This window comes from Pelmatolapia mariae, linkage group LG8, assembly GCF_036321145.2.
Source record: "Pelmatolapia mariae isolate MD_Pm_ZW linkage group LG8, Pm_UMD_F_2, whole genome shotgun sequence".
Classification (NCBI taxonomy): domain Eukaryota; kingdom Metazoa; phylum Chordata; class Actinopteri; order Cichliformes; family Cichlidae; genus Pelmatolapia; species Pelmatolapia mariae.
This window is the reverse complement of record NC_086234.1, coordinates 149,638-175,715: the sequence shown is the minus strand read 5'-3', so window position 1 is coordinate 175,715 and position 26,078 is coordinate 149,638. Positions and strand designations below refer to the sequence as shown.

The 26,078-nt window shown below is 42.6% G+C and overlaps 1 protein-coding gene across 5 annotated transcripts in view; it reads left to right on the top strand.

Moving 5' to 3' along the window:
* Positions 1 to 501: 501 nt before the first annotated feature.
* The window catches only part of jakmip3 (Janus kinase and microtubule interacting protein 3), a 66,201-nt gene continuing 40,624 nt past the window's right edge, over positions 502 to 26,078 (top strand). For 2 of the 5 annotated variants that reach the window (XM_063482356.1, XM_063482355.1), the window contains exons 1-8: positions 502 to 820; positions 1,680 to 1,879; positions 3,004 to 3,246; positions 6,522 to 6,761; positions 9,237 to 9,431; positions 12,449 to 12,562; positions 21,313 to 21,468; positions 24,705 to 24,842. In XM_063482356.1, coding sequence (XP_063338426.1) covers positions 1,745 to 1,879; positions 3,004 to 3,246; positions 6,522 to 6,761; positions 9,237 to 9,431; positions 12,449 to 12,562; positions 21,313 to 21,468; positions 24,705 to 24,842 — 1,221 coding nt within the window. In that variant the 5' untranslated portion in view covers positions 502 to 820; positions 1,680 to 1,744. The remainder of the gene's footprint in view (positions 821 to 1,679; positions 1,880 to 3,003; positions 3,247 to 6,521; positions 6,762 to 9,236; positions 9,432 to 12,448; positions 12,563 to 21,312; positions 21,469 to 24,704; positions 24,843 to 26,078) is intronic. The other 3 variants (XM_063482359.1, XM_063482358.1, XM_063482357.1) reach the window with 2 other exon arrangements.

Below are 26,078 nucleotides of genomic sequence, written 5' to 3'. Positions count from 1 at the left end.
TTATACCGTTACCAAAACCCCCCAAAAAAACCCAACAACAAAAAAAACTATCGGCCCATAAAAACGAAAAATCACCATCAGGGTGATTGCCTGATGGCCAGTCCAGCTATGGTTACCTATGGTTAGAGCCCACTCCTATCATATTTTTCAGTAATTAACACTTCAATAGTAAATATGAACAACTCATCTTTATGAACCAGCTATCGTTTTTATTCATTTTCTCCCACTTCCTGTTCTGATCTTTATTCTGCAAACCTGTGTCCAGTTTGCTCATCACCTGTGTGTCTCAAATCACAGTTTTCACGTTGTTCCTGTTTCATGATCATTTTTATCATAAAGACAAAATCCAGCCTTTCATCAGCCATGTGGAGATGAGGAGCAGCAAGAAGAAACAGTGAGGTGTGGTGGAGGTGAGTGACCAGCAGAGGGAGACATAACTCAGAGGGCTCAGCTTCCAGAGTGAGGGATGCTGGGAGGAGGAAGAGGAGGAGGTGACGCCAGCAGAGGCTGCAGAGATGCTAACAGCTCAGACACACAAACACACTCTGACAGGAGCTAACTGCTAACACACACACACACACACAGGCAGAGAGACAGACAGACAGACACACACACACACAGGCAGGGAGACAGACAGACAGACACACACACACAGGCAGACAGGTAGAGGCAGGCTGAAGCTGGCAGCACACACACTTTGACACACACTGAACTAGCTGCTGTTAGCATGCTGTGGAGAGAAGGCTAATCTACTGACACACACACACACACGCACGCACACACGCAAAGCAATGCAGTGTCCAGGGCTTTCAATTGGACGGTGAGTGATTTAGCAGTTAGACCCTTAGGTGTGTGTGTGTGTGTGTGTGTGTGTGTGTGTTAATATGTTGATGACAACTGCAATGTGTTGCTGCTGTTGCCATGGAAACAGTCATGTATTTGTTCTGTCAGAGAAGTCACCTGTCAGACATCGAACATGTGATCAGTGCCAGGTGAGTAAGAAGGTGTGTAGCTGTTCAGCCACACTTGCAGAGTACTACTACCTCTGTGTACTGCTTTGTACAGCAGTATGCAGCTGCGCTACCACACTGGAGTATAGTTCTCCTTTGCCGGTGAAGATCTGTAACCTGCTCATGTTATAAGTTTAACTTCGAGGGAAAAAAGCTTCTTTGACCTTATTTTGGATGATGTCAGACTCTTACAGAGGTTTTCATCAGATTTATCAACCATGATTCTGGTTCTGGTTTCCTGTGCTGGATGAGGTTTTTGTGTAAATTGATTATTTGATTGATTGCTCTCCACTCTTAGTGTAACTACAGCCCATGGCCACCAAACATTAGAATGCCTCAGAAGAGAATCCCTCTCAGTGTGGACGTGAAGCTGAGGATCAGGACGTTTTCACAGTGTGTGATCTAAACCATGCCGCAGCAGATTAATGACTGTCCTCATGTTGTGGATGGATATTCTCAGACATTCTCTTGGCAGACGTGTGGTCCATTTTTTGGTATATTCTTCAGTAGTTTGGGTCACTGATGGTAACTAGGAGTTAATGCAGAGTTTCAAAATAACTACCCAAATAGCTGCCTGGAGAGATTTCAGCATGGTCGCCAGTAGTGTGGTAGTGTGACTTGCTTCTACTTATACTGACTGTGTGTTTTTGGTTGTGTGTGTGAGCACAGGTGCAGATGTAGTCAAACCTCAGATTGACAAACATTTGAGTGGGGAGTGGAGCCTGCAGGTGGTGATGTCAAAGCGAGGAGCAGGAGGGCGGGGTAAGGGGGAGCGACTGGACACCATGGCAACTCTTCAAGCAGCCAATGAGGAGCTCAGAGCAAAACTGACAGAGATCCAGATCGAACTACAACAGGAAAAGAACAAGGTAAGGACTACAAAACCCAGAGTATCCCAAAAAGTTGATCCTGTTCATTTGGACGTTTTCAGTGGGAGAAATGTTTCATCATCATTCAGGTGACTTCTTCAGTCTCTGCTGACTGCAGGTTTCAACCTTATAGACAGTTAATAACTGAAAGTAGCCCACTGACAGAACAATGGGCTGTGAGGTCAGTTTATGATCATTAATATGCAAAGTGACATGACCACTGATCAATGGCCATGAGTCCCATTCACAGAGAGTTGGGGAATGGCTGCAATCACAGCATTGTAAGATGGTGACAGATGAACCCTTAGGCCCCCTCCTCGATTCAGAGATGGTCTTTCCCTTTTCACGTAAATGGCCTCCTTGACTCCGCCCTCAAACCAGCGTTCCTCCCTGTCCAGGATGTGTACATCCTCATCATTGAAAGAGTGTCCACTGGCCTGTAGGTGTAAACAGACTGCAGAGTCCTGGCCTGATGAGGTAGCTCTTCTGTGTTGTGCCATCCTCTTAGCCAGAGGTTGTTTGGTTTCCCTGATGTATAAATCCTGGCAATCCTCCTGCACTTAACAGCGTACACTATGTTACTCTGTGGGGGGAAACTAACCTCACAGCCCATTGTTTATTCAGTGGTGCTAGTTTCAGTCATTATACAAATGTCCTGTTTATAAGGATGTAAACCTGCAGTCAGCTGAGACTGAAGTCACCTGGATGAGTGATAATAATAATAATAATGGATTGGATTTATATAGTGCTTTTCAAGGCACCCAAAGCGCTTTACAATTCCATTATTTATTCACTCTCATGGTGGAGGCAAGCTACAGTTGTAGCCACAGCTGCCCTGGGGCAGACTGACAGAAGCGAGGCTGCCATATCGTGCCATCGGCCCCTCTGGCCAACACCAGTAGGCGGTAGGGTAAAGTGTCTTGCCCAAGGACACAACGACCAGGACAGAGAGCCCGGGGATCGTTTCTCCCACCCAAAACATCCAGATGAACAGAATGAAACTTTGGGATTTTCTTACCTGGATGATTGAGTATGCATCAAGAAAAAACCCAGAGTACCACAAAGATTACTGCAAAAATTTCACAGTACTGAGAGTAATGTAATGATAATACTGAGTACTGTAGGTGAGCCGACTGGAGAGGGAGAAAAGTCAGGAGCTGAAGGCAGAGCATCACCGGGCGGCGGTTGCTGTGACTGAGCTGAGGACCAAACTCCACGAGGAGAAGCAGAAGGAGCTCGCACTCACCCGGGAGACGTTACTACGGCAACATGAGATGGAGCTCATGAGGGTCATAAAGATCAAAGATGGTGAAATCCAACGTCTTAATGGACTGGTGCTCACCTTAAGGGACGGATCCACAGACAAGGTGAACCACCTAAAGCACACCTGTCTGACACCTGTCCGTCACCATCCATCTGTCCATATTGTGTTCACAGCATTAAGCTCCTCCTCCACTGTACACACATATTATATGAACTTGGCCACGGTGATGTTTGTCTCTTGAGACAAATATATTTGGATGAGGGTGGAGTGCTAAGTTATCAGCTAATGCTAGCTAGCTTGGTTAACGAGTTGCACCTATAGTGTATGGGTGCATCACACTGTACAAATGACATAAGAGGTTGGAAAAGAGTGGAATTTAACTCAAGCACGGGACACAGGCAGGCCATGAAGCAGGCCAGCAGATCAGCTGTTCTCAGCTTCTGCACATCCCAGTAATAAATATCATTTACTGCTGCTGCCTCTGCAATTTCACTGTAGAAAAATCTAGTCTGTTATGTTTAATTTCAAACCCTTCTCATTTTAGGCTTAGTAGCTGTTGGAAAATAAAGCTTTAGCTGTTTACTTTGGGTGATCCAAGGCTCTGAGTTCAGTCTGGGTCAATTTCAGCCCTGAATTAGCTGATTAATTAATTAAATAATTAATTGTGATAATTTGGTTAGTTGCTGGTACTAGGGCTGCTCGATTATGGCAAAAATGATAATCACGATTATTTTCACTGAAATTGAGATCTCGATTATTTGACGATATTTATTTAACAATAACAATGTATTGAATAATGGCTTTAAAGATTGTCAAAAAATAATATAAAATAGTGTGCAAATACTGATTACAGTGCAAATGTTTGCAATATCAAAAATAAATGAAAAATGTAAACATCTATGTTTAGTGAACTTCAAAATACTGCACAATATTTGATCCACGTCTGACTCCGCGAACCCATAATGTTTCCACCAATGTTCCCTCAAATATTTCATGTGTCTGAGCGAACACACAAACTCCCTGAGCGGTCCCTTGGACCACTGTGAGCGACATCAGACGTGTGCACTGTGGTCACAGCAGCATCCATCCAAGTTACATGGTTTATTAAAATAATCAAATTACAGCATTTACATTTATGTTAGACTACTTTTAATTAACTGCTTTAGCCCACTTACAATGAAAATTTAAAAAATCCTGTTCATGACCTGTGTAGCATGTTAACACTATTGGAAGTAAAAATAACTTGAACTCCAATTTTGAAAACACAACTTTCTTTCTTTCTTTTTTTTTTTTCATAAAGCTCTGACTTGTATTATGAGTCTGTGGTCTGGGAGAGAGTCCTGTAACTCTGTCTGCAAAATACAGTAAATAATGACCAATGTTGGGCAATTAATTATATAGTTACTACTTCAAAAAAGTAACTGAGTTTGGCAAGCAACAAAGTTTTTTGCAGCTTTTTTTTTTTTTTTAATGCAGCCAAGGCGTTTTTAAATAAACATTTCAAACTATTTACAGAACAATCAGCTGTTCTGCATCAAATTTGATGCCACACAAATTATTTGTGCCACTCCAAAAAATAATTTGTGTCCACTATGAGATAAAGGAGAACAACAGCCTGATACCTGCAGGCCTGACAACAGGAGATGTATCACTGCTGTAACACCTGTAACATTCAGCAGTCGCCTCATTGTTCTGACACACACAACAAAACTATTGACTACACTACACACTAACTACACACTAACTACACAAGATTTGCGCTAAACGTCACAAATCTCTCACATCTCAGAACACCGCCATCACTCCTAAAACTTCCCCCGTTTCTTAACAACTAGATGTCACATTGCCATATCATTTTTTGATTGGTCGACATGGTACATTTTTCGACCAATAGGAAAGGGTGGGGTTTTTTTGGTTTTGTTTTTGCTCACAGGCGGAGAGCGCTTTCCTTATAAAACGCAGTTTTTACCGTTTCTTCCCGCAGTAAATATAAACAACGATAGTATTCAGGAAGAAAACCAAACATTGCAGATATTTTTTATCATAACTCTGGTTTTACGTGGCCTATCAACACAATTTAAAAACTGGTATAAAGTCCACACTTTTCCCGTCAGTTGTTCCGTCTGTCCTGCTCACATCTCCAATGGTTGTACACGTTGTCATTAACGTGGCTTCACTCCACATCAGCCATGCCGCTTTGCTAGCTAAAACACCGGTGTCGGCACATAAGGACGCTGTCATAGCCTGTCAACGACATTGATTGGCTGCGTATATACGAATGTGAATCGCATTATTGGCTGAACTATGGGATAAGGTGGCATCGTTCTAATCCCATACGGGAGCAGCCAGTCACTCACTGACTAACACTGCAAAACAGAATTGTTAAAGTTTTAATTTTAATTTCAATTCAGGTTAGATTTTTTTTGTGCGCAACGCAGATTTTCTGTGCGCAGAGACCGTGCCAACAGTGCGCAATTGCGCACGTGCGTAGCTTAGAGGGAACATTGGTTTCCACAACACTGAAGTTGTTTTACCTCTCTTTTCAACCAACGGCATTCTTTCTTCAGCAGCCATTATCCTCTCCTCTCCAAATAACTTCTGCTTAGCTTTCCGAGTTTTCCGAGCTTCCCTCGGGTCCTCTTAATTGTTGTGACGCGTGTTCGAAACGCAGAGAGGTGCGCTCGATTTGCCACACGGAGCAGCGCGAGAGTAAAGCACGAGGGAGGTGCTAATAATCGGCTCAGTCATTTTTAATGATCGTTGAAAACCCAGATCGTAATCGAGATTAAAATTCGATTAATTGAGCAGCCCTAGCTGGTACTTTCTTTTAGCTTTTGGTCAACGCTGGTAGCTTTTGGTTTGGCTGGTAGGGCAGCTTTTGAGAGGGGTGGGTGGTCTTGTTGCTGGTCTTCCTGCCTCAGGCTCCAAGTTCCAAAAACTGTCAAACATACAACCCCTCAAAATGTATTCCTGGTTAGAGACCATATTTCTAAGATTTTCAGGGCCGAGTACAATAACCTCAGTTTGATCTGAATTAAGAAGCAGAAAGTTAGCGGCCATCCAGGTCTTTATGTCTTTAAGACATTCCTGCAGTTTAACTAATTGGTGTGTGTTACCTGGCTTCATGGATAGATAGAGCTGGGTGTCATCAGCATAGCAGTGTAAATGTATGCTATGTCTTCTAATGATGCTGCCTAAGGGAAGCATGTATAATGTAAACAGAATTGGTCCTAGCACTGAACCCTGTGGAACACCATAATTAACCTCAGTGTGTGAAGACGACCCCTGCAGCACAGTAGCTTTAATACCTGCAACTGGGCTGTATTCATTCTTTACCGCCAGAGGACACCATTGGCTCTTTGTTCTCATGCTATTCAGGTGAGGAGCGCCCTGCTGGGGGAAGTGGAGGAGGCGAGAAGGAGCTGGGAGGCGGAGCGTTGTCGCTTCCAACACGAGATTCTTGAGCTGAGAGGAGCAAAGAGGAATGCCGAGGAGGCACTGACATCGGCTCAGCAGGCCTGCCAGGCCAGAGCAGCCGAGCTGCGATCAGCTCATCATCAACACCAAGAGGAGCTTAACAGGACCAAGAGAGACTGTGAGAGAGAGATTCGCCGCCTGGTAGGAGCCTGTGACGCACACATGACTGTTTACACATTCATGATAGTTACACATAACCAGGCGCTGTATGTTGAGGTGGCCGAGCGGGTCATCTGCTAATCAGAAGGTTGGTGGTTTGAATACTGAAGCGTCTGACATATCACAAACATGGACAGCTTTACTATTAGCAGTACAAATAAAGGTAAACCTAGACTCTGGGAAAATATAAAGAGGTTAAACACAGAGGACAGAATGAAAGAAACACAGCTGCTGCACACAGCATTTGTGTGAGAGTAAAGTGCTGTATGAGCATGTCTTTTGGGTCCTCCTGCGCTGTTCGGCGCATTGGGCGCCAAGTCTTCGCCAGCATAATCGGTCAGCTGCAGCTGCTTCGGCCTCATCCCATGCAACATCTAAGGTGGGTAGATGATCGATGAAAGTCCTCCGCCGTGTTGCTCGGGGGCGGCCTGGTTTGCATCTTCCGTGGACATGACGACCCTGGGCAGTCAGTGCGGGAGTTGGCGTAAAATGTGACCTCCATATGAGCATATGAGCACATGTGTGCTCTAAACACTTTGTTCAGTATAATTGGAGAAGGTCTACTAAAATAATAAAGTTCAGCTCATTTGAATACAGGGGACTAAAAATGGCGACTGTAAGTAAACAGATTTATCAGGATCACAGCTCTGTCTTTAACACATAGTAGAATTTGATGGATTATAATTGAGTGTTTCACTATATTAATGTTTAAAGACAATTTTAGTTGTTTATTCTTCCACTGCAGGTTTGGTGGAGTTGTGTAATGTTCTGATGAAAAAATAAAAACAGAATTTAAATGTAGAATTAGACTTCCTGCAGATTTATGCTTATAAAAAAAATCTAAAATGAAGCCCCGGTTAAGATGAAATTCCCAACTGCTGTGACTCTGGAAACATGGGAATCATCAATCCAGCAGCATTTTTTTAAATAGAAAATGAGCGTGAAGGGTCGTTTTCTGTTTGGATGCAGAGTTTAAACCTGACCAAAGCATTGAGCAAGCACCTGTCGTTGCGCAGTCACTTAAAAATATTAAACCATAGACATCGTGCAACTTGTCTCTGAATTCGATGAAAAACGTGAAACTGGCAGATGAATGAGCCACTAAAACTGGAGTGTTCCTCTGGTGGACTCTGATGAATAAATGCATTATTATGAAAGTGAATACATGAGTAACACGGAGTGGTACGACAGAGCTCAGCAGTGGAACGACACAAACACAGACTGGTGCAGCACAAACAGAGGCTGAACACCGGCTCACTGAAACTCCGCCGGGGACAACGATGAATTCAACCTGAGGGTGTTTGACCTGAGCATGCTTTAATCTTAAGGCAACACAAACTCATACTAAACTCAACAATTTGGACATTTGAACCTGAAGTCATCCAACTGCAATCAAACCAGAAATATTTAACATGTGCCTCGTTCAGTGTGTCATTAGTGCTGATAAACATGACCTTTGAACTTGACTGTAGAAGCCTTTGGGAGTCAGAAAATCCTTTAGGTGGAGAAAGATGGAAGTGCTGAGCGTGTTATAATCAGCTTAGGGGACACTGATGACCTAAGACATTAACCTAAGCTGCTGGCCCAACTTATTTCTCTCAAAGTTAACAACTCTGTGATTTTATCACGTACACATTAGTAACCAGACACCGGTATCACGTACAAGGTTCCATGCCTCTGGCCATGGAACGAAAACTTTTCAAGATTTCATTTTGACCAATGTCCTCGAAACCCGAACCCTCCCTCACATACTTCATTTAAGGTAGAACGGACAAATTCACACCCCACTCCAAGACTTTATGTGGGTGGTTACCAGGTTACACTAATCTCACCTTTTAGGTTAGTGATTGCGTAAGTAAAACGTACTACTCACTTACATATGATGGGGTTGGAAACATATGATTAAGCAAGTGGTGTGCAGCTGGAGTTTGGAGTTCACAGTAAAATCACAGATGCAAACTAGATCCAGCACCAAAGCAGCTGCACTAACATCCTGCAAAAGTTACCTGAGACATCAGCCAAAATAATTTATCATGGGCAGAGTCACAAAACTTTATGACTCTAGCTTGTTTATGAGCGTGTGCACCTCCAGATTTCTCTGGACAAACCCGAAGCTCAGGATACTCAGTGTACTATACACAAGTTATTCAGGTACAAAAATCACCTGCTTCATTTTACATTAGAAAGACTAGAAAGTCTTTTCTGGACCTGACTCTCACCTGTGTGTTTGAAATAACCCAAGCCTCAGTTCTCACCACTCACCTGTCTCTGATAAAACAAAGACATAGCTGACTAACCTTGCGTCCTCTAATCTGTCTCGCTGTCTGTCTCTCACCTGTCCGTCTCACCTGTCCGTGTCTCGCCTGACTGAAGAGAGAGAAAACTGAAGGACGTAGCTGACTAACCCCGCCTCCTCTAACCTGTCTCAATGTCTGTCTCTCACCTGTCTGTGCGCAGATGGATGAGATAAAGCTGAAGGACAGAGCTGTCAGTGTTTTGGACAAAGCCCTCGGTCTGCAGGCTGGACACGCCCACCGCCTCCAGCTGCAGACTCAGGCTGCTGAACAGCAAATTGCAGCCCTGAGAGATGCACAGAGGGCGGGGCTAAACCACCCCACTCTTAACCCCAACCCCTACAACGCTCCTCACATTGTAAGCTCCGCCTCTTCCTGCTTGTTTAAACTGCATGTGAAAAAGCCATCTCATTTGCTTCATGTCCCAGAAGCCCCAGAGCATTACAGTGGGAGTTCCTGTTTGCGTTGTGATACTGATTCATGACTTACATACTGTGTCACCCTCAGCTGTGTGCCAGGCACAAGCCTGCACCAGTGCATTCAGGAAGAAAAGCAGATTCAGCAACTCTCTGCTGACTGTAGCAGGGATTGCCTCTGCTGTACCACTGGGACTGAGCCTGTCGTCATGGCTGCGATTTATGATTGTGACTTTAGTGATACAAGCCTGCTGTAGTCACCGAATACAATATTCACAGCACCACAGACCAAACCGCAGCAGTCAAAGACAGAATAATACCTACAGAGCAGCTGGATGCTGCTAGAGATCAGCTGTTTACAGAGAGTTAAACTGGCACAGCATCTCTCTATTGTGGTGTCTGCAGTGTTTCCCTTCACTGTTCACATAGACCAGAAGGAAGGCAGCAGTTTAGCTAAAAGAAATCCAGCAAACATTCCCCGATGTCAGCTCTCAGGGGCTCTGTGTATTTCTTAACATCCCACGTCATCCTCCTTCTTCATCATCTATCAATATACCCAACATTCACTGAGCCATCCAAAAACCTGTACACAAATAAGATAATGTGTTCAGGTGACTAATACTGTGAAGGACAAACAGCATCAGGGACCACAGCAAGTACCAATACCAAGACAGTGCTCTGGTCTTGTGTTGAGAGAGATTTTTAAAATGTCACAAAACTGAAGCCTAATTTTAAAAGTAGAGTGAGTGTGTACAGAAGAGGGGCCTGAAAACTGAAGGCTCTGCCTCCCATTCTACTTTTAAATACTCTAGGAACAACAAGTAAGCCTGCAGTGTGAGAGCGAAGTGCTCTAATAGGGTGATATGGTACTACAAGGTCATTAAGATAAGATGGGGCCTGATTATTTAAGACCTTGTATGTGAGGAGCAGGATTTTGAATTCTGGATTTAACAGGAAGCCAATGAAGGGAAACCAGTACAGGAGAAATCTGCTCTCTCTTTCTAGTCCCTGTCAGGACTCTTGCTGCAGCATTTTGGATTAACTGAAGGCTTTTCAGGGAGTTTTTAGGACTTCCTGATAATAATGAATTACAGTCGTCCAGCCTGGAAGTAATAAATGCATGAACTAGTTTTTCAGTGTCACTCTGAGACAGGATATTTCTAACTTTAGAGATGTTGCACAAATGGAAGAAAGCAGTCTTACATATTTGTTTAATATGTGCGTTGAAGGACATGTCCTGGTCAAAAATGACTCCAAGGTTCCTCACAGTGTTACTGGAGGCCAAGGTAATGCCATCCAGAGTAAGGATCTGGTTAGATACCATATTTCTAAGATTTTCAGGGCCGAGTACAATAACCTCAGTTTGATCTGAATTAAGAAGCAGAAAGTTAGCGGCCATACAGGTCTTTATGTCTTTAAGACATTCCCTCATGGGTAGATAAAGTTGGGTATTATCCTCATAGCAGTAAAAATGTATGGCAAGCCTTTGAATGACACTGCCATGATACTGATATTTGCCCTAGTGCAGAACCTTGTGGAACTTTATAATTAACTTAAGTGTGTAAAGAAGACTCCCTATTTACATGGAGAAATTGGAGTCTATTATTTAGATATGATTAAAGAAACCACTGCAGTGCATTCTCTAATCGCTGTAACAAAAATGCTCAGCATCATAGAACACTGCACTGAGGTCTACCGGACAGATCATTTGTAACCTTCACTAAAGCTGTTTACTGTGATGAGCTCTGAAACCTGACTGAAACTCTTCAAATATAGTTCATATAAACTGTGTTTGAATGTGTTAACACTAACCCTTTCCAGACTGTTGAGTTGGTATCTTGGTGCATGCTCTATCATCCAGGTAAGTAAACCCCAAAAGGTTGATTCTGTTTATCTGGACGTTTTCAGTGGGAGAACCTTTTTGTCACTCATCCAGGTGACTTCTTCAGTCTGACTGCAAATTTCCAACCTTATAAACAGTACGTTTGCACAATGACTGAAACTAGCACCACTGACGAACAATGGGCTGGGAGGTCAGTTTCATAATCATTGCTGAGATGGTACTTGACCTAATGACTGCTCTGTGACTACTAATATCCATCATGTTTTAAATAACACAGTATAATACCCCCTAATAGTTAGGCTGAGTCACGCTGTACTCCTCTCAAAGTATACCACCAGGGGCACCTTTCTTATAAATAATATCCCAGTTGCCCAGGAGAGTGTTTCAGGGCCTTTCTAGCCATCCTAACAGTCTTGAAGTGTACAGCATGGTAAAGTCCTGAGTTACCATCCAGGCTAATTTGAGACCGGAAATTAAGGCCAATAACAGGTTGACTTCAGCCAAACTTTTTGCTGTGTCACCTCAAGAAATTTGGTGTCTACACAAACTACATGTGCAGTCTTCTTCTACAGACCAGGCTAAAAGGGCTAAGGTAGACAGAGAGAAACAAAGAAAACTTAGGCTTTTAAAACAAACTTGGCCTGAAGCTAACCAGACCTCTGACGTTTTGCACTCTAGCAGAAAGATACACTCAACTTTCTCATGGACCTTTTAAAATAAAGGTGTCTCATTTTACTGACTAGTTATCAGAGAGTGATAGAACACTCCAAGACCCATGGCAATAAAATGGGATGTCTATAATCACTAGTAAAGTCCTCTGTAAAGGTATGTTGACTTTGTGCCAAAGTTCCTTAGAGGTTCACCTTTTAACACCATTTGTACTGTTACTGAATTCTCTTAAGATTTCAGTTTGTTCTGTTTGATTTTCAGTTTGTTTAAAATTATATTTTTAGTAATTCAGTGTTGAAGAACTTCCTATTGTTTGAAAATACAAAAGAAACTTTATATTTTTCATGTGTTTGCATGCTACTATGCTGATGAGGCTTGAATGCAGTTTGCAGTTAGGTATTTGGTTGGTGGCTGACCTTTGACCCTGGCTGTCGTTCTTGTGCTCAGTCTCAGGAGGATCGTGACACTCGGAGGTTTCAGCTGAAGATAGCTGAGCTCAGTGCCGTCGTCAGGAAGTTAGAGGATAGAAACGCTCTACTGTCAGAAGAACGCAACGAATTGGTAAAGCGTGCACACACACACACACACACACACACACACACACACAAAACCTTATATTGGACCCATTGTGCTTGCTCATTTCTTTATTTATCTTTTTACCTGTCATGTGCGGCAGTTTTAGCAAACAGAATCATGGCCTGAATGCTTTGTTGTGCCAAACACATTTGTGAGGAGCACTATGGACTCTCTGTAGGCTCCTATTGTTAATCTTTTTTTTGTTTATATATATATATTTTTTTTTTTTTACATTATTATCAGAGTGGGTGTTGTGCTGAAGCAGACAGGAGGTGGGGTGGGGGGTCTAGGTTGATGCAAACAGGGTCTCCAACTGCTGCATCTGTAACAAAACACATTCAAGAAAAAACACACAAAGCACCTGAAAGACACAACAAAGCAAGATTCTCAAACATACAATTGTGTCATATGTGGGGGAGAGGGAAAGATTGTGAGCGTTTGCATGAGCAGTATGTTTCTTTGTATGTCAGTGCAGTGGTGGCCTGTTGGGTGACTGTGTGAACATTAGACTGCTATTAGAATTGAGGAGACATGAGCAGATGACATCTGGTCAACAGTGCTCATCGCCCCCTCAGCAGCCCACCCACCAACCTCTGGGTATCACATATGCCCCCAGAGGTCCTATGTGTATGGTGATGTGTCCTGAACTGTAATGACTACAGTGTAATTAATGGCTGCGCAGCACAATGAGCAAAGTCCTACCGATTGAGGCCTGTGAGGCATATATTCCCCCTCATGATATTACATGTGTTAGTGTTGTGCTGTCAGAAGAAGCCGGGGAGGAAAAAGCATGTAGTTCTCAGCATGCAAGCCTGCAGGTACTCAAAAGCCCCCAAGGCACAGACCGGACATCTCAGTGTGGGCCTACCCACCCCACCAGGTGAAGCAGCCAAGGGGATGCAGTGCACCCCCACACAAGCACGGTCCCAACCAGAAAATGGGCAACCCCAGCACCAGGGCCCTGGACCATGCACACAAAGAGAAGAAGCCTGGAACTCTCTGGAACACAAGGAATTAAGGTCAGAAACAAACTCAGTTACTCGCCTTCCTCGATGCTACCCAGAGCATCTCCTTCCCCCTCAGAGCCCCACGTGCTCCACCTGGCAAGCTGAAGCATCTACCTCTGGTTCAGCTCCCTTCACTTCCCTTCTAACTATGTTCTCCTTTATTTGCAGTTACTCCACATCCGAACACACCAAATTTCCCTTCCTCATGTTTCAAGTTTATTTTCGTGTTTTTAATAAAGCCTGTGAGAAATCTATCTGCTGTCTCCATGTTTGATCTGCGCTTTGGTCCACGTTCACATACTGGCTTCCGGGCCCCCTTCACACATTGAGGACTATGCGATGTATTTGTTTCCATATCTAATTCACTTACATCAGCTAAGATGCACAGCTTGGCTGAGGTTGGGATATGTCACCTAAACCATGTGGATAGGTCTCTGCCGCAACCTCTGAGGAGGTCTATATGGTCCTGTGTGGATTATCACAAGGTAAATGAGGTATCACAGCTTGATGCTTATCCCATGCCCCGGGTCGATGAGCTCCTAGACTGGTTAGGTACTGGATAGGGCTGCACGATTTTGCATAAAATGCGAATCACGATTTTTTTGCTTAGAATTGAGATCACGATTCTCTCACGATTTTCTTTTCCAATATAAATATTTATTGCACTTATTAACTGCACATCAACTTCGTAACAGTTGAAACTGAACATAAAAACAATAAATAAACATAAAAACAATAAATGCCTCACATTTTGTGGTTGCCGCAAAATGTTGTACTGCTTGAAATTCCGTCTCCACCGTTGCTCGACACTGCGTGTATAGAGCAGGTAGTGCAACAATAGAAAAATAGTTGCGGGACGGCACTGTGTAGCGTTTGTCTAGGGTGTTGATCATTTTCCTAAATCCCTCGTTTTGCACAGTGTTGATATATCTTTGGTCAGGTGATAAGTAATAGCCTCCGTAATTTCTTTGTGCCTGCTGGAGTTCGACGTGTATAGGGAAGCGCTGTATAAGGTTCCCGTTATTGATGTTTGGGTGGTTGACCGGGACGGATTTTCTCCTGTCACTTTCTCGTCATCCCTGACGTGTTCTCCGTTGTTTTTTCCCTGCCAATTTGAGCATCACAGGCACAGCTTCTGTATCACGTGGTATAAGGCTCCGCCCTGGTCATTTGTTGAGCAGGAAGAGTGAGCGCTTGTTTTCATGCAGATTACGTCCCGGATCAAAATGCGGTACAATCGTCGTCGTCTTTTTTTTTTTTTTTTTAAATCGTTGTCATTTGGAAATGAGATCGCACATAAGTATGAATCGAGATCGCGATTTTCTAACGATTAATCGTGCAGCCCTAGTACTGGATATATCCAGGGGATAGGTCCTTGTCTCCAGAGTCTAAGTAAAACAGGCCTTCTCCACTCTGTACGGTTTGCACAAATTCATCACACTTCTGTTGTTCTGAGCCCCAGTCACCTTCCAATGCCTCATGGACCAAGTGCTGCGTCCAAACACTTCATATGCTGCTCCCTTTCTGGATTAGATTATGATCCATAGCAACATCTATGTGAAGCAATTCAATTCAATTCAATTTTATTTATATAGCGCCAAATCACAACAAAAGTCGCCTCAAGGCGCTTTATATTGTACAGTAGATAGCACAATAATAAATACAGAGAAAAACCCAACAATCATATCATATGACCCCCTATGAGCAAGCACTTTGGCGACAGTGGGAAGGAAAAACTCCCTTTTAACAGGAAGAAACCTCCGGCAGAACCAGGCTCAGGGAGGGGCGGCCATCTGCTGCGACCGGTTGGGGTGAAAGAAGGAAAACAGGATGAAAGACATGCTGTGGAAGAGAGACAGAGATTAATAACAGATATGATTCGATGCAGAGAGGTCTATTAACACATAGTGAGTGAGAAGGTGACTGGAAAGGAAAAACTCAATGCATCATGGGAATCCCCGGCAGCCTACGTCTATTGCAGCATAACTAAGGGAGGATTCAGGGTCACCTGGTCCAGCCCTAACTATATGCTTTAGCAAAAAGGAAAGTTTTAAGCCTAACCTTGAAAGTAGAGATAGTGTCTGTCTCCTGAATCCAAACTGGAAGCTGGTTCCACAGAAGAGGGGCCTGAAAACTGAAGGCTCTCCCTCCCATTCTACTTTTAAATACTCTAGGAACAACAAGTAAGCCTGCAGAGCGAGAGCGAAGTGCTCTAATAGGGTGATATGGTACTACAAGGTCATTAAGATAAGATGGGGCCTGATTATTTAAGACCTTGTATGTGAGGAGCAGGATTTTGAATTCAATTCTGGATTTAACAGGAAGCCAATGAAGGGAAGCCAAAACAGGAGAAATATGCTCTCTCTTTCTAGTCCCTGTCAGTACTCTTGCTGCAGCATTTTGGATTAACTGAAGACTTTTCAGGGAGTTTTTAGGACATCCTGATAATAATGAGTTACAGTAGTCCAGCCTGGAAGTAATGAAGGCATGAACTAGTTTTTCAGCATCACTCTGAGACAGGATATTTCTAATTTTAGAGATGTTGCGCAAATGGAAGAAAGCAGTCTTACATATTTGTTTAATATGTGCCTTGAAGGACATGTCCTGGTCAAAAATGACTCCAAGGTTCCTCACAGCATTACTGGAGGCCAAGGTAATGCCATCCAGAGTAAGGATCTGCTTAGATACCATATTTCTAAGATTTTCAGGGCCGAATACAATAACCTCAGTTTTATCTGAATTAAGAAGCAGGAAGTTAGCGGCCATCCAGGTCTTTATGTCTTTAAGACATTCCTGCAGTTTAACTAATTGGTGTGTGTTACCTGGCTTCATGGATAGATAGAGCTGCGTATCATCTGCATAGCAGTGAAAATTTATGCTATGTCTTCTAATGATGCTACCTAGGGGAAGCATGTATAATGTAAATAGAATTGGTCCTAGCACTGAACCCTGTGGAACTCCATAATTAACCTCAGCATGTGAAGAAGACTCTCCATTTACTTGAACAAATTGGAGTCTATTAGATAGATATGATACAAACCACTGCAGTGCAGTACCTGTAATACCTACAGCATGTTCTAATCGCTCTAATAGGATATTATGGTCGACAGTATCAAACGCTGCAGTGAGGTCTAGCAGGACAAGCACAGAGATGAGTCCACTGTCAGAGGCCATAAGAAGATCATTTGTAACCTTCACTAAAGCTGTTTCTGTGCTGTGATGAGCTCTGAAACCTGACTGAAACTCTTCAAATAAGCCATTCCTCTGCAGATGATCTGTTAGCTGTTTGACAACTACTCTTTCAAGGATTTTTGATATGAAAGGAAGGTTGGAGATTGGCCTATAATTAGCTAAGACAGCTGGGTCTAGAGATTGCTTTTTAAGTAAGGGTTTAACTACAGCCACCTTGAAGGCCTGTGGTACATAGCCAATTATTAGAGATAGATTGATCATATTTAAGATTGATAACATGTGCCGGTAGTCCTGGAGTGCCTGAGGCAGGGCTGATGGTCAACCGGAAGAAGTGTGCGGTTGGACAGACAGAGGTACAGTATCTGCAGTACCACCTGGGAGGTGGATAAGTGTGTCCACACAGATGGAGAAAACTACAGCTATAACATCCTGCCTGCGCCTCATGACCAAAAAAGACGTGAGGTGGTTTTTGGGGCTGGCTGTTTGTGTCTGGCTTCATGAAGCTGACCAACACCTTGTCTGATCTCACCTGAGAAGGTGCACCAGTGGATGGGTCAGTGCCAGGCAGCATTTGACCTGGTCAAAGAGGCTTTCTGTGGGGAACCTCTGCTCCACACCCCTAACCTTTCCCTTTCGTTCATTCTGCAGATGGATGCCTCAAACTGGGTTCAGGGCTGTTTTGCCCCAGCAGGTAAGGGGGGTAGACTGCCTTGAGACAGAGGCCATATACAGCACAGTGGAGAAGGAATGTCTGGCAATTTGGTGGGTGGTCAACTGCCTTCGTTATTATCTCTTGTGATGTTCATTCAGACCAAACACTGTTGCAATAGCTCCACCGCATGAAGGATCTCAACATCTGGATCACCCAGCGGTATCTGGCTCTCCAGCCATTTAAGTTAAAGGTACTCTATAGGCTGGAGGCACAGATGGTCATGGAGCAGTTGGGACTGATTGTTTAATCGTGCGCTTTCTATTTTAGTAGACAGCTAGGACCAGAGGAGGTGACCTGAACAGAGTTGATCCAGGTCATCGTAGTCTAAGGAGCTTGGAAAGAAAAGCGTCTGTACTTCTTCAAGTTGCTTGAAGACATTTCACCTCTCATCTGAGAAGTTTCTTCAATTCTAGGGTAGATGGTGGAGAGTCCCAGATTTAATTAATGTCACCTGACCGTACTGGAGTGGTAGAGCAGTTCTGAAAATTACAATTCAAAGGCAGAACTTGCTTCAGCTGATGGAGTAGTATAATATTAAGAGTGTGTCTGTCCTCAGAAAAGAGGTTTGTGAGTTACCACGCATCAGCATATAAGCTTACTGTATGGTCTGTATTTCCAGTTTGAATTCCTCTAATATCTACATTGTGTCTGATTGCTACTGCTGGTGGTTTGATGAAAATGACAAAAGCAACGGGGGAAGCAGACAGCCCAGTCTGGTGCCCCTGTGTAGACTGAAGCTGGGGAGTATGGTCGTTTGTCCTAACTGATGTACTTGGAGAGGTGTGTGAATGAACCAATCCAAATGTGTGTAGAATTAAATTTCCAGTTTACCTGGTTAAATGCTTTCTTTATGTAGGGTCTTTGGCTGGTTTAAGAAGTACACTGACAATGGCAGAGTTCATTCTGAATTTGGTTTACCATTCTGAAAAAAGTGGGTGCCAATGTTGTTTTCAACCAAGATTCTTTGTGAAACTTTGCTGGAAAAGCGTCTCGACCTGGGGCTTTATTGTTTGGGAGATGCTGTAGGGAGGGCAGGAGTGTCGAACTCCAGGCCTCAAGGGCCGGTGTCCTGCAGGTTTCAGATCTCCCCCTGGGTCAACACACCTGAATCAAATGATTAGTTCATTACCAGGAGGTAATTTAGACATTTAAATCAGTTGTGTTGGATCAAGGACACATCTAAAACCTGCAGGGACACCGGCCCTCGAGGCCTGGAGTTTGACACCTGTGCTGTAGGGCTTTGTGAAATTCAGACACTGGAGAGGTGAACACCAGAGCTGTCATTTGTTAGTCATTTAGTTTCAGTTGATTTATATTGTTAAGAAATTCTTCAGTGTCAGCATGGATTAATCTGGGATGAATATACGTTTCATAATTATTTGTTGTGGAGTACTGTTCTCCGTTGAATCCTTATAATGTTTTTTTTTATTTTTTATTTATCTTTAACTGGTTAGTAAGGAATTTTCCAGATTTATTGCCATGTTTAAAGTTCTTCAAACGCAGCATTTGTATCAGAAATTGTGTTCAATTATTATTAATTATTTCGTTTAATTATAGTTTTAGTTTTCTCAGGTTGTTAATTATATGTTATTAGGGAGCTTCTAATGATTACATTTTCGGTTCTATTTTATTTGTGTATTATTTTTCTTGTGACAAGATATTATTTTGTCCCACGTTGCTATCTTTCCTGATTTTCAAAAAACACAGTTATATTGCTGGAAGGTCATTATTATCTTTCCCACTCTGATGTCCACTGATATGAACACCAAACATTGCAAAGACCAAAATCACTCATGTGTTGGTTAAGAATGTCGGTAGACTTCCAGTTCCTTTGACTCATAGCTGTACTGAGCATATCAATTTCTGGATTAAATTCCAGGTTGACGTCTCCTCCTATTATAAGAGTGGTGTCAGAGTGATCTGAAAGTGAAGTGAAGAATGTAATAAAAAGGAGGGCCTATCAACATTCAGTGATACACAGATCCATATTTTGAAAACATAAATTAAGTATTATAAATCTACCTTGTGGATCTGTAATACTGTTGCTAATGGTCAAGTTTATTTTTCTGCTAATTAATATGGCTACATGTCTTTGTTTTAAGCTGTAACAGGCTGGAAACCTGTGAGGGAACTGTTGAGAAGTGAGTGTGTGTGCAAATGTATGTGTCTTTTAGCTGATTAGTAATTTTAAGTCTCTTTTCCCTGGAACCAACATTCTATGTGACAAACCTCAGAGCGTTCATGTTTAAAGTAACTGGTGGGGTGTTGAATGTTCGCTAAATCGCTGTGTGTGTGTGTCTGTCTGCCTTGTGTATGAACCTGTGCTGTATGATTGTGAAGTAAATCACAGCATTGGAGGCAGAGCAAATACAATGAGTTCAGAGAGAGAAGAGAAAAGGTGTGAAAACTGAGATGTGCAGCCACCAAAGAACCATTCGCAAGTGATGTTATATCAACAACAATAACAAACAAATAGAGGGGAATTTTAAAAAAACAACAACACGAGAAAACAGGCTGTGCTCATTAAACCAGCGTGAATTGTTCTGTGTAGACATGTCTATTAAACAGGGGAAAAGGATATGGAAAAGACTGAGAAAGAGGTGTTAGTATAGTTACAGATGGTCTAGTCACGATAAAGCTGCCACTGATGCACAGTTTAAAGACCACGATGACAGCTCGGGAGCCTCCGTGGATGAATTTCTTTCAGATCAGGAACAGGACTTTGCATTGCTCCAGGATCTCTTTAAGAAACTGAAGTTTGTTGCTCTCAGCTCCCAGCCATGGCTCTACACCAGCTCTTTCTGTTTAAAGTTTTCCAATTTGGACACAATTGGTCTGGGTCTGCGTCCATCAGCTTGCTTACGTCCCAGATGATGGACATAATGGAAGTCGATGTTTTTACCATGTGGAGTTTGAGGTGGATCTAGATGTAATGTCTCACTGTAGTTTGCGGGTCCTTTGCTGCCTTCTCTAGGATGCCTCCAGGCCTAGCATGCTGCAGGCCTGGAGCTCGACGACAGTTTCCTTGATTTTTTAAATTTTCGTCTGAGGTCTGGGTCATACCGTTGCTGAGGGATTTCCCCGACTCTCCCCGGCCACAGCAGTGAGTGTGTTCACCTGCGGCTGGCTGAACTCCACGGACTTACACAGCACCTGAAAGTCTTTATGCAAAATTTCCAGTGGGGACAGACATATGTCAAACCTCGATGGTTTTTTATCTATGGACACCAAAATCTCCGTCATGTTGCTAGTATGAGGAGAAGCCCGTTCCAAACATGGCAGCATTCCTTTGCTGCTGGATGGAGTCAGTGCCTTGTTTCCCCATAACAATGGACTTGAAACACTTGTCAGCATACTGCTTAAACTGTCCCGGTCTTCTTTGTGGTCCTCCAGAGTGCTTAAGTTGGTTGAAACAAGCTGTATAGGAGTAAGTTGGCAGAGAACGCTAGTGACTGAAATGTTTTCAATCAGTAGCTCGTGTTACTATAGTATAGCTCCTCCTTCCTTTTATTGTCCTTGTTACCTGTTCCTAACTCTAACCCAGGCTGATCCTAACTAATAAGGCAGCTACACCTGTAAATTCATTGTTACATTCCACCTTATGCAGCTAATGAACCGCAACTCATGCAATGCCTCTCCAGTCCAGGAAACAAAATATGGAGCTTGAAATGAGACAGTAAGCTTAATGGACTCCAATCATAAGAACTACAAACACTGTAGGGCACTGTCACCCTAATGTTATCTTACCTGGGGCTAATGAATTACTTGATAAAATCCTTGTCCTCTTCCTGTCTGTATGTTTTTATTTTTCGTGTGTTCTGTAGTTGAAGCGCCTGAGAGAGGCCGAGAGTCAGTTTCTTCCTCTTCTGGACAAGAACAAGCGTCTGAGCCGCAAAAACGAAGAGCTGGCTCTAGCACTGCGTCGCCTCGATAACAAGCTTCGCTTCGTCACCCAGGAGAATCTGGAGATGGTAACTATGGTAACCTCTGACTCTAACACACCCTATTCTGTGTCAGTCAAACTGGTGATGGTGTTAGAATTGATGTGATGTCCAGCTTCCACACACAGTTACTGCTTTTTACCAGCAGGTGTCAGGATTCACTCACACTTCAGGGTTTAGGTACTTCATTGACAACCCAATGACAAGACTCTGAAGTTTAACTTGTCATTTTATCTTTCACCTCTTACACCAATGATCCAAAAGATTGAATGATCCAGATTATAAACCAGGATGCTGCTGGCAGGTTCTCTGCCATGTTTGACCCTGGCAGGACTCTTGGTGTCTTGTAGAATAGCATAGATCTGTATTGTCACTGTTACAAGAACAATGAAACACAGTTTGGCATCTCTCCGTTGGCAGGATGTAGATTTACATTCAGTTTTTGGATAGGAGAGGAAGATAAGAGAGACACAAGTTTAAGCGTACCTACTTAGGGAGTGTGTGTAACACACAATAGCGTAACATAGGCTACACAGTAACACAGGCATTTACACAAAAAAGATATGTACAAGTTATACATACACAGGAGTACATACGCATACACACATACATACCTACCTATATACACAAACATATACACAGATATATACGCACGTTTTAACAATTAATGTAAATCTATCTTATATACAGGGACTCCTCTGAAACAAAGTGTCGTCCATTCTTCAAATTTCTGTCCCTGGATACATGAAAATATTCTGAATTTTAGGAAATATTGTCGCAAGTTAGAACGTTTATGGAAGGCTTCCAAACTTGAGGTTCATGGGATACATCTGAAGGAATCAATTTCCTCACTTAACGACATGATGAAAAATGTCAGAACTGAATATTTTGGAAATCTAAAAGCTTCAAAAAAGAACAATCCCAAAGTGTTGTTTGATACAATTATGAATGTTGTCTCCCCTGATATTCCTCATGTACCAGTCTATACTAAATCTGATTGTAATGAATTTTTGAATTGTTTTGTAAATAAAGTCGCTCCCCATCATCCTCTCAGTATCACACTGACAATATCAAAATGATAATTTGTGTCAAAGATCTTGGAAAAAAAACAGTCACTGAACAACTTTTTGTAGAAGAACAATGTTCTGGACATTTTCCAGTCTGGTTTCCACAAACTGCACTCCACTCAAACCACTTTACTTAGTGTTTGGTGACATGTTGATGGCAGCAGACTCTGGGGAGTACACCGTACTGGTTGTACTGGTTCTCTCCTCAGCTTTTGATGCTGTTGATCACAGCATCATGATGAATAGGCTGAAGGACTTGTTCAGGATTACTGGTGTTGTTTTAAAATGGTTTATGTCGTATCTATCTGAGAGATCTTTTACTGTCTGTATGAATCATGTGTTGTCTGAAACATCAGTTCTGCCTTCTGGGGAACCTCAAGGATCTGTTTTAGGTCCGATTCTCTTTTTACTTTATATCCTCCCTCTAGGCCAAATTATCAGACGTTACAATAATATTTCTTATCATCTCCATGCTAATGACATTCAGTTATACTGTTAAGCTTCTGAGTTTTATAAATTGCCTTGTTTAAATAATTGTCTGTCAGAAATCAAACAATGATCAAATGACAATTTATACACAACTTTGATTTTTGGTCCTGACCATATAATCTCAGATATTAAGCAGCATATCAGTTTTTTACGCCCTTCTATTCAATCGAGTCTCAGAAACTTGGGCATCATATTTGACAGTACAGTGTGAATCTTTCCAAAAAACTAGTTCAGAACTGTTTTTATCATCTAAGAAACATTTTAAACTGAGACTACTGGTGTCAAAGACAGAACCTGAGATGGTTCTTCATGCTTTTATTTCTTCTCGTTTGGATTATTATAATGGTCTTTGTACTTGTTCCAACAAATCAGCTCTGGATCACCTTCAAACTGTACAGAACGCTGCGGCAAGACTTTTAACTGGCACTGACAAGAGGCCACACATTACTCCAGTTCTGGCTTCTCTTCACAGGTTGCCAATAAATTTTGGGGTTCATTTTAAAATTTTAGTCGTAACTTTTAGAGCTCTGCATGGTGAAGCTCCCCAGTCCATCTGACCTGTTGAAACCTCATGCTCCATCCCGAGCACTTAGGTCTTCCGGTCAGAAGTTACTGTTGGCCCCACGTACTGGGTTCAAAACACATGGGCTTTTCAGGCACCAAGGCTGTGGAACTCTCTTCTGTTGGCTTTACGGTGTTTAAACTCCATTGACTCTTTTAAAAAGCAGCTGAAGGCATTTCTATACAAACAAGCTTTTAATCAGTTTTCTCATTGTTATATATTATTTTATTTAGCACTTTGTGATTTTTATCTGTGAAAAATATATTTTACTTACTTTTACTTACTGTAATGGAAATTACACTAAAACAGAAACTGTTATAGTTAGGGCTGTGCGATATGACCAAAATCCCCATATCCCTATATAAGACATTTATCGTCCCGATAACGATGTACATCACAAAAATGTAACATTTTCTGTAAATTCTGTGAATCTCGGTCCCCTCAACTTGCGTGAAGTGTTTTCAGCTGGGCGTCGTTTACCTGGAGTCGAGTGTTACATAAGTTGAAACGGCCGCAATTTTCTTTATGAGCTCTTTTTTAGCTTCTCGTCCGTAAACACTCTCGTCCGAAATACTTTGCATACTATTTCACGTGATTCAGTTTATTTTGAAAGATCTCAACAGGATCTTCAGCTTTATTGTGAAAGGTTTATGTGGAAAATAAACAAGCGGACGGCAGAGCCACACGATGGTTTTACCATCGTTGTTGCTAATGACAACGCATAAAAACAGTCGTTTGTCCGCTGTAGTGTGAGTTATATTAAATATAAGAGAAAAATAGAACTTTAGGAAATTCTACAGTGACTATCAAAACGATGAAAAAATATTGCCGTAAACAATTTATTTTGCGACACCACGAAACAAACGATAGCGTAAAATGAAACGGTAGACGTTTTCATATCGTTATCCGATATATATCGTTATATCGAACAGCCCTAGTTATAGTATACTTTATTCAAACACAGTGAAACAGTGCTACATCAGCTGCTGAGCATTTCTTCCACGTCTATTCAGTTTAGTTACATTTCTATATGAAAGAAAAGACAACCCATCATGGCCAAGCACTTGGTGACAGTGAGCATGAAAAACCATCAAACATCAATCAAATACTTTAGCGTACCATTGCTATGGTAACAGCCATGCTTTTGTGGTCCACAGAGGAGGCCAAGTTCATTAAATGATCTGGACCGCAGCCACTCCACCAGTTACCATGGTTACAGTCAGGACGAGAGAGAGATGGAGTTTCTGCGGTTACAAGTCCTGGAGCAGCAACACATCATTGATGACCTGTCCAAGGTACCCAATACTACTGATTCAGTTCAATTCAGTTTGTATAGCGCCAAATCACATCAGGAGTTGCCTCAAGGCGCTTTATGTTGTAATGGAAATACCCTACAATAATACAAATAAACCAGAGTAAATCTCAACAATCATATGACTGCCTATGAGCAAGCACTTTGGCGAGAGTGGGAAGAAAACACTCACTTTTGATAGGAAGAAACCTCCAGCAGAACCAGGCTCAGGGAGGGGCGGCCATCTGCTGTCAACAGGAAGAAGCCAAAGATTAATAATAACTAGTAATTAAATGCAGAGAGTTGTATAAACACATAGTGAGTGAAGAAGAAACACCCAGTGCATCATGGGAAGCCCCCGGCAGCCTACGTCTATTGCAGCATAACTAAGGGAGGATTCAGGGTCACCTGGTCCAGCCCTAACTATATGCTTTAGCAAAAAGGAAAGTTTGAAGCCTAATCTTAAAAGTAGAGATAGTGTCTGTCTCCTGAATCCAAACTGGAAGCTGGTTCCACAGAAGAGGGGCCTGAAGACTCTGCCTAACATTCTACTTTTATGTAATCCTGGAACCACAATTAAGTACTGATACTGCTACTACTACACACCACAAACTGATTTGTCCAAAGTACTGGTACTACTACATATGTATGTATAAGATGATGATGATAGCTTGAGGGTCCTGTCCTGCGCAGTATCTTAGCTGTTCCCTGGACTGCGCTCTTCTGGACAGAAATCTCGGCTGTTGTTCCTGGGATCTGCTGGAGCCACTCGCCCAGCTATTTGTGGTCACTGCACCAAGCGCTCTGATTATCATTGGGACCACTGTTGCTTTCACCCTCCACCTCTTCTCTAGCTCTTCTCTCAGCTCTTAGTACTTCTCCAGCTTTTCATTTTCCTTCATTATTTCATTATTGCTTAGCATTATCTACACCTATCACTACAGCTGTCTTCCTATGCTTGTCCACCACCACTATGTCCGGTTGGTTAGCCATCACCAGTTTGTCTGTATGCATCTGGAAGTCCCACAGGATCTTAACTTGATCATTCTCAACCATCCCAGTGGGCGTGTCCCATTTTGACGTCATGACTTCCAGACCATGCTCAGCACAGATGTTCCTGTATACTATGCCAGCCAGTTTGTTATGGCGTCCCATGTAGACCCTGGATCTTGTGCTCAGAGCCTCTTCCTGTGCTGCCATTATTAGTGCCTCTGTGCTGTCTTACAGTCCACCTTTGTAC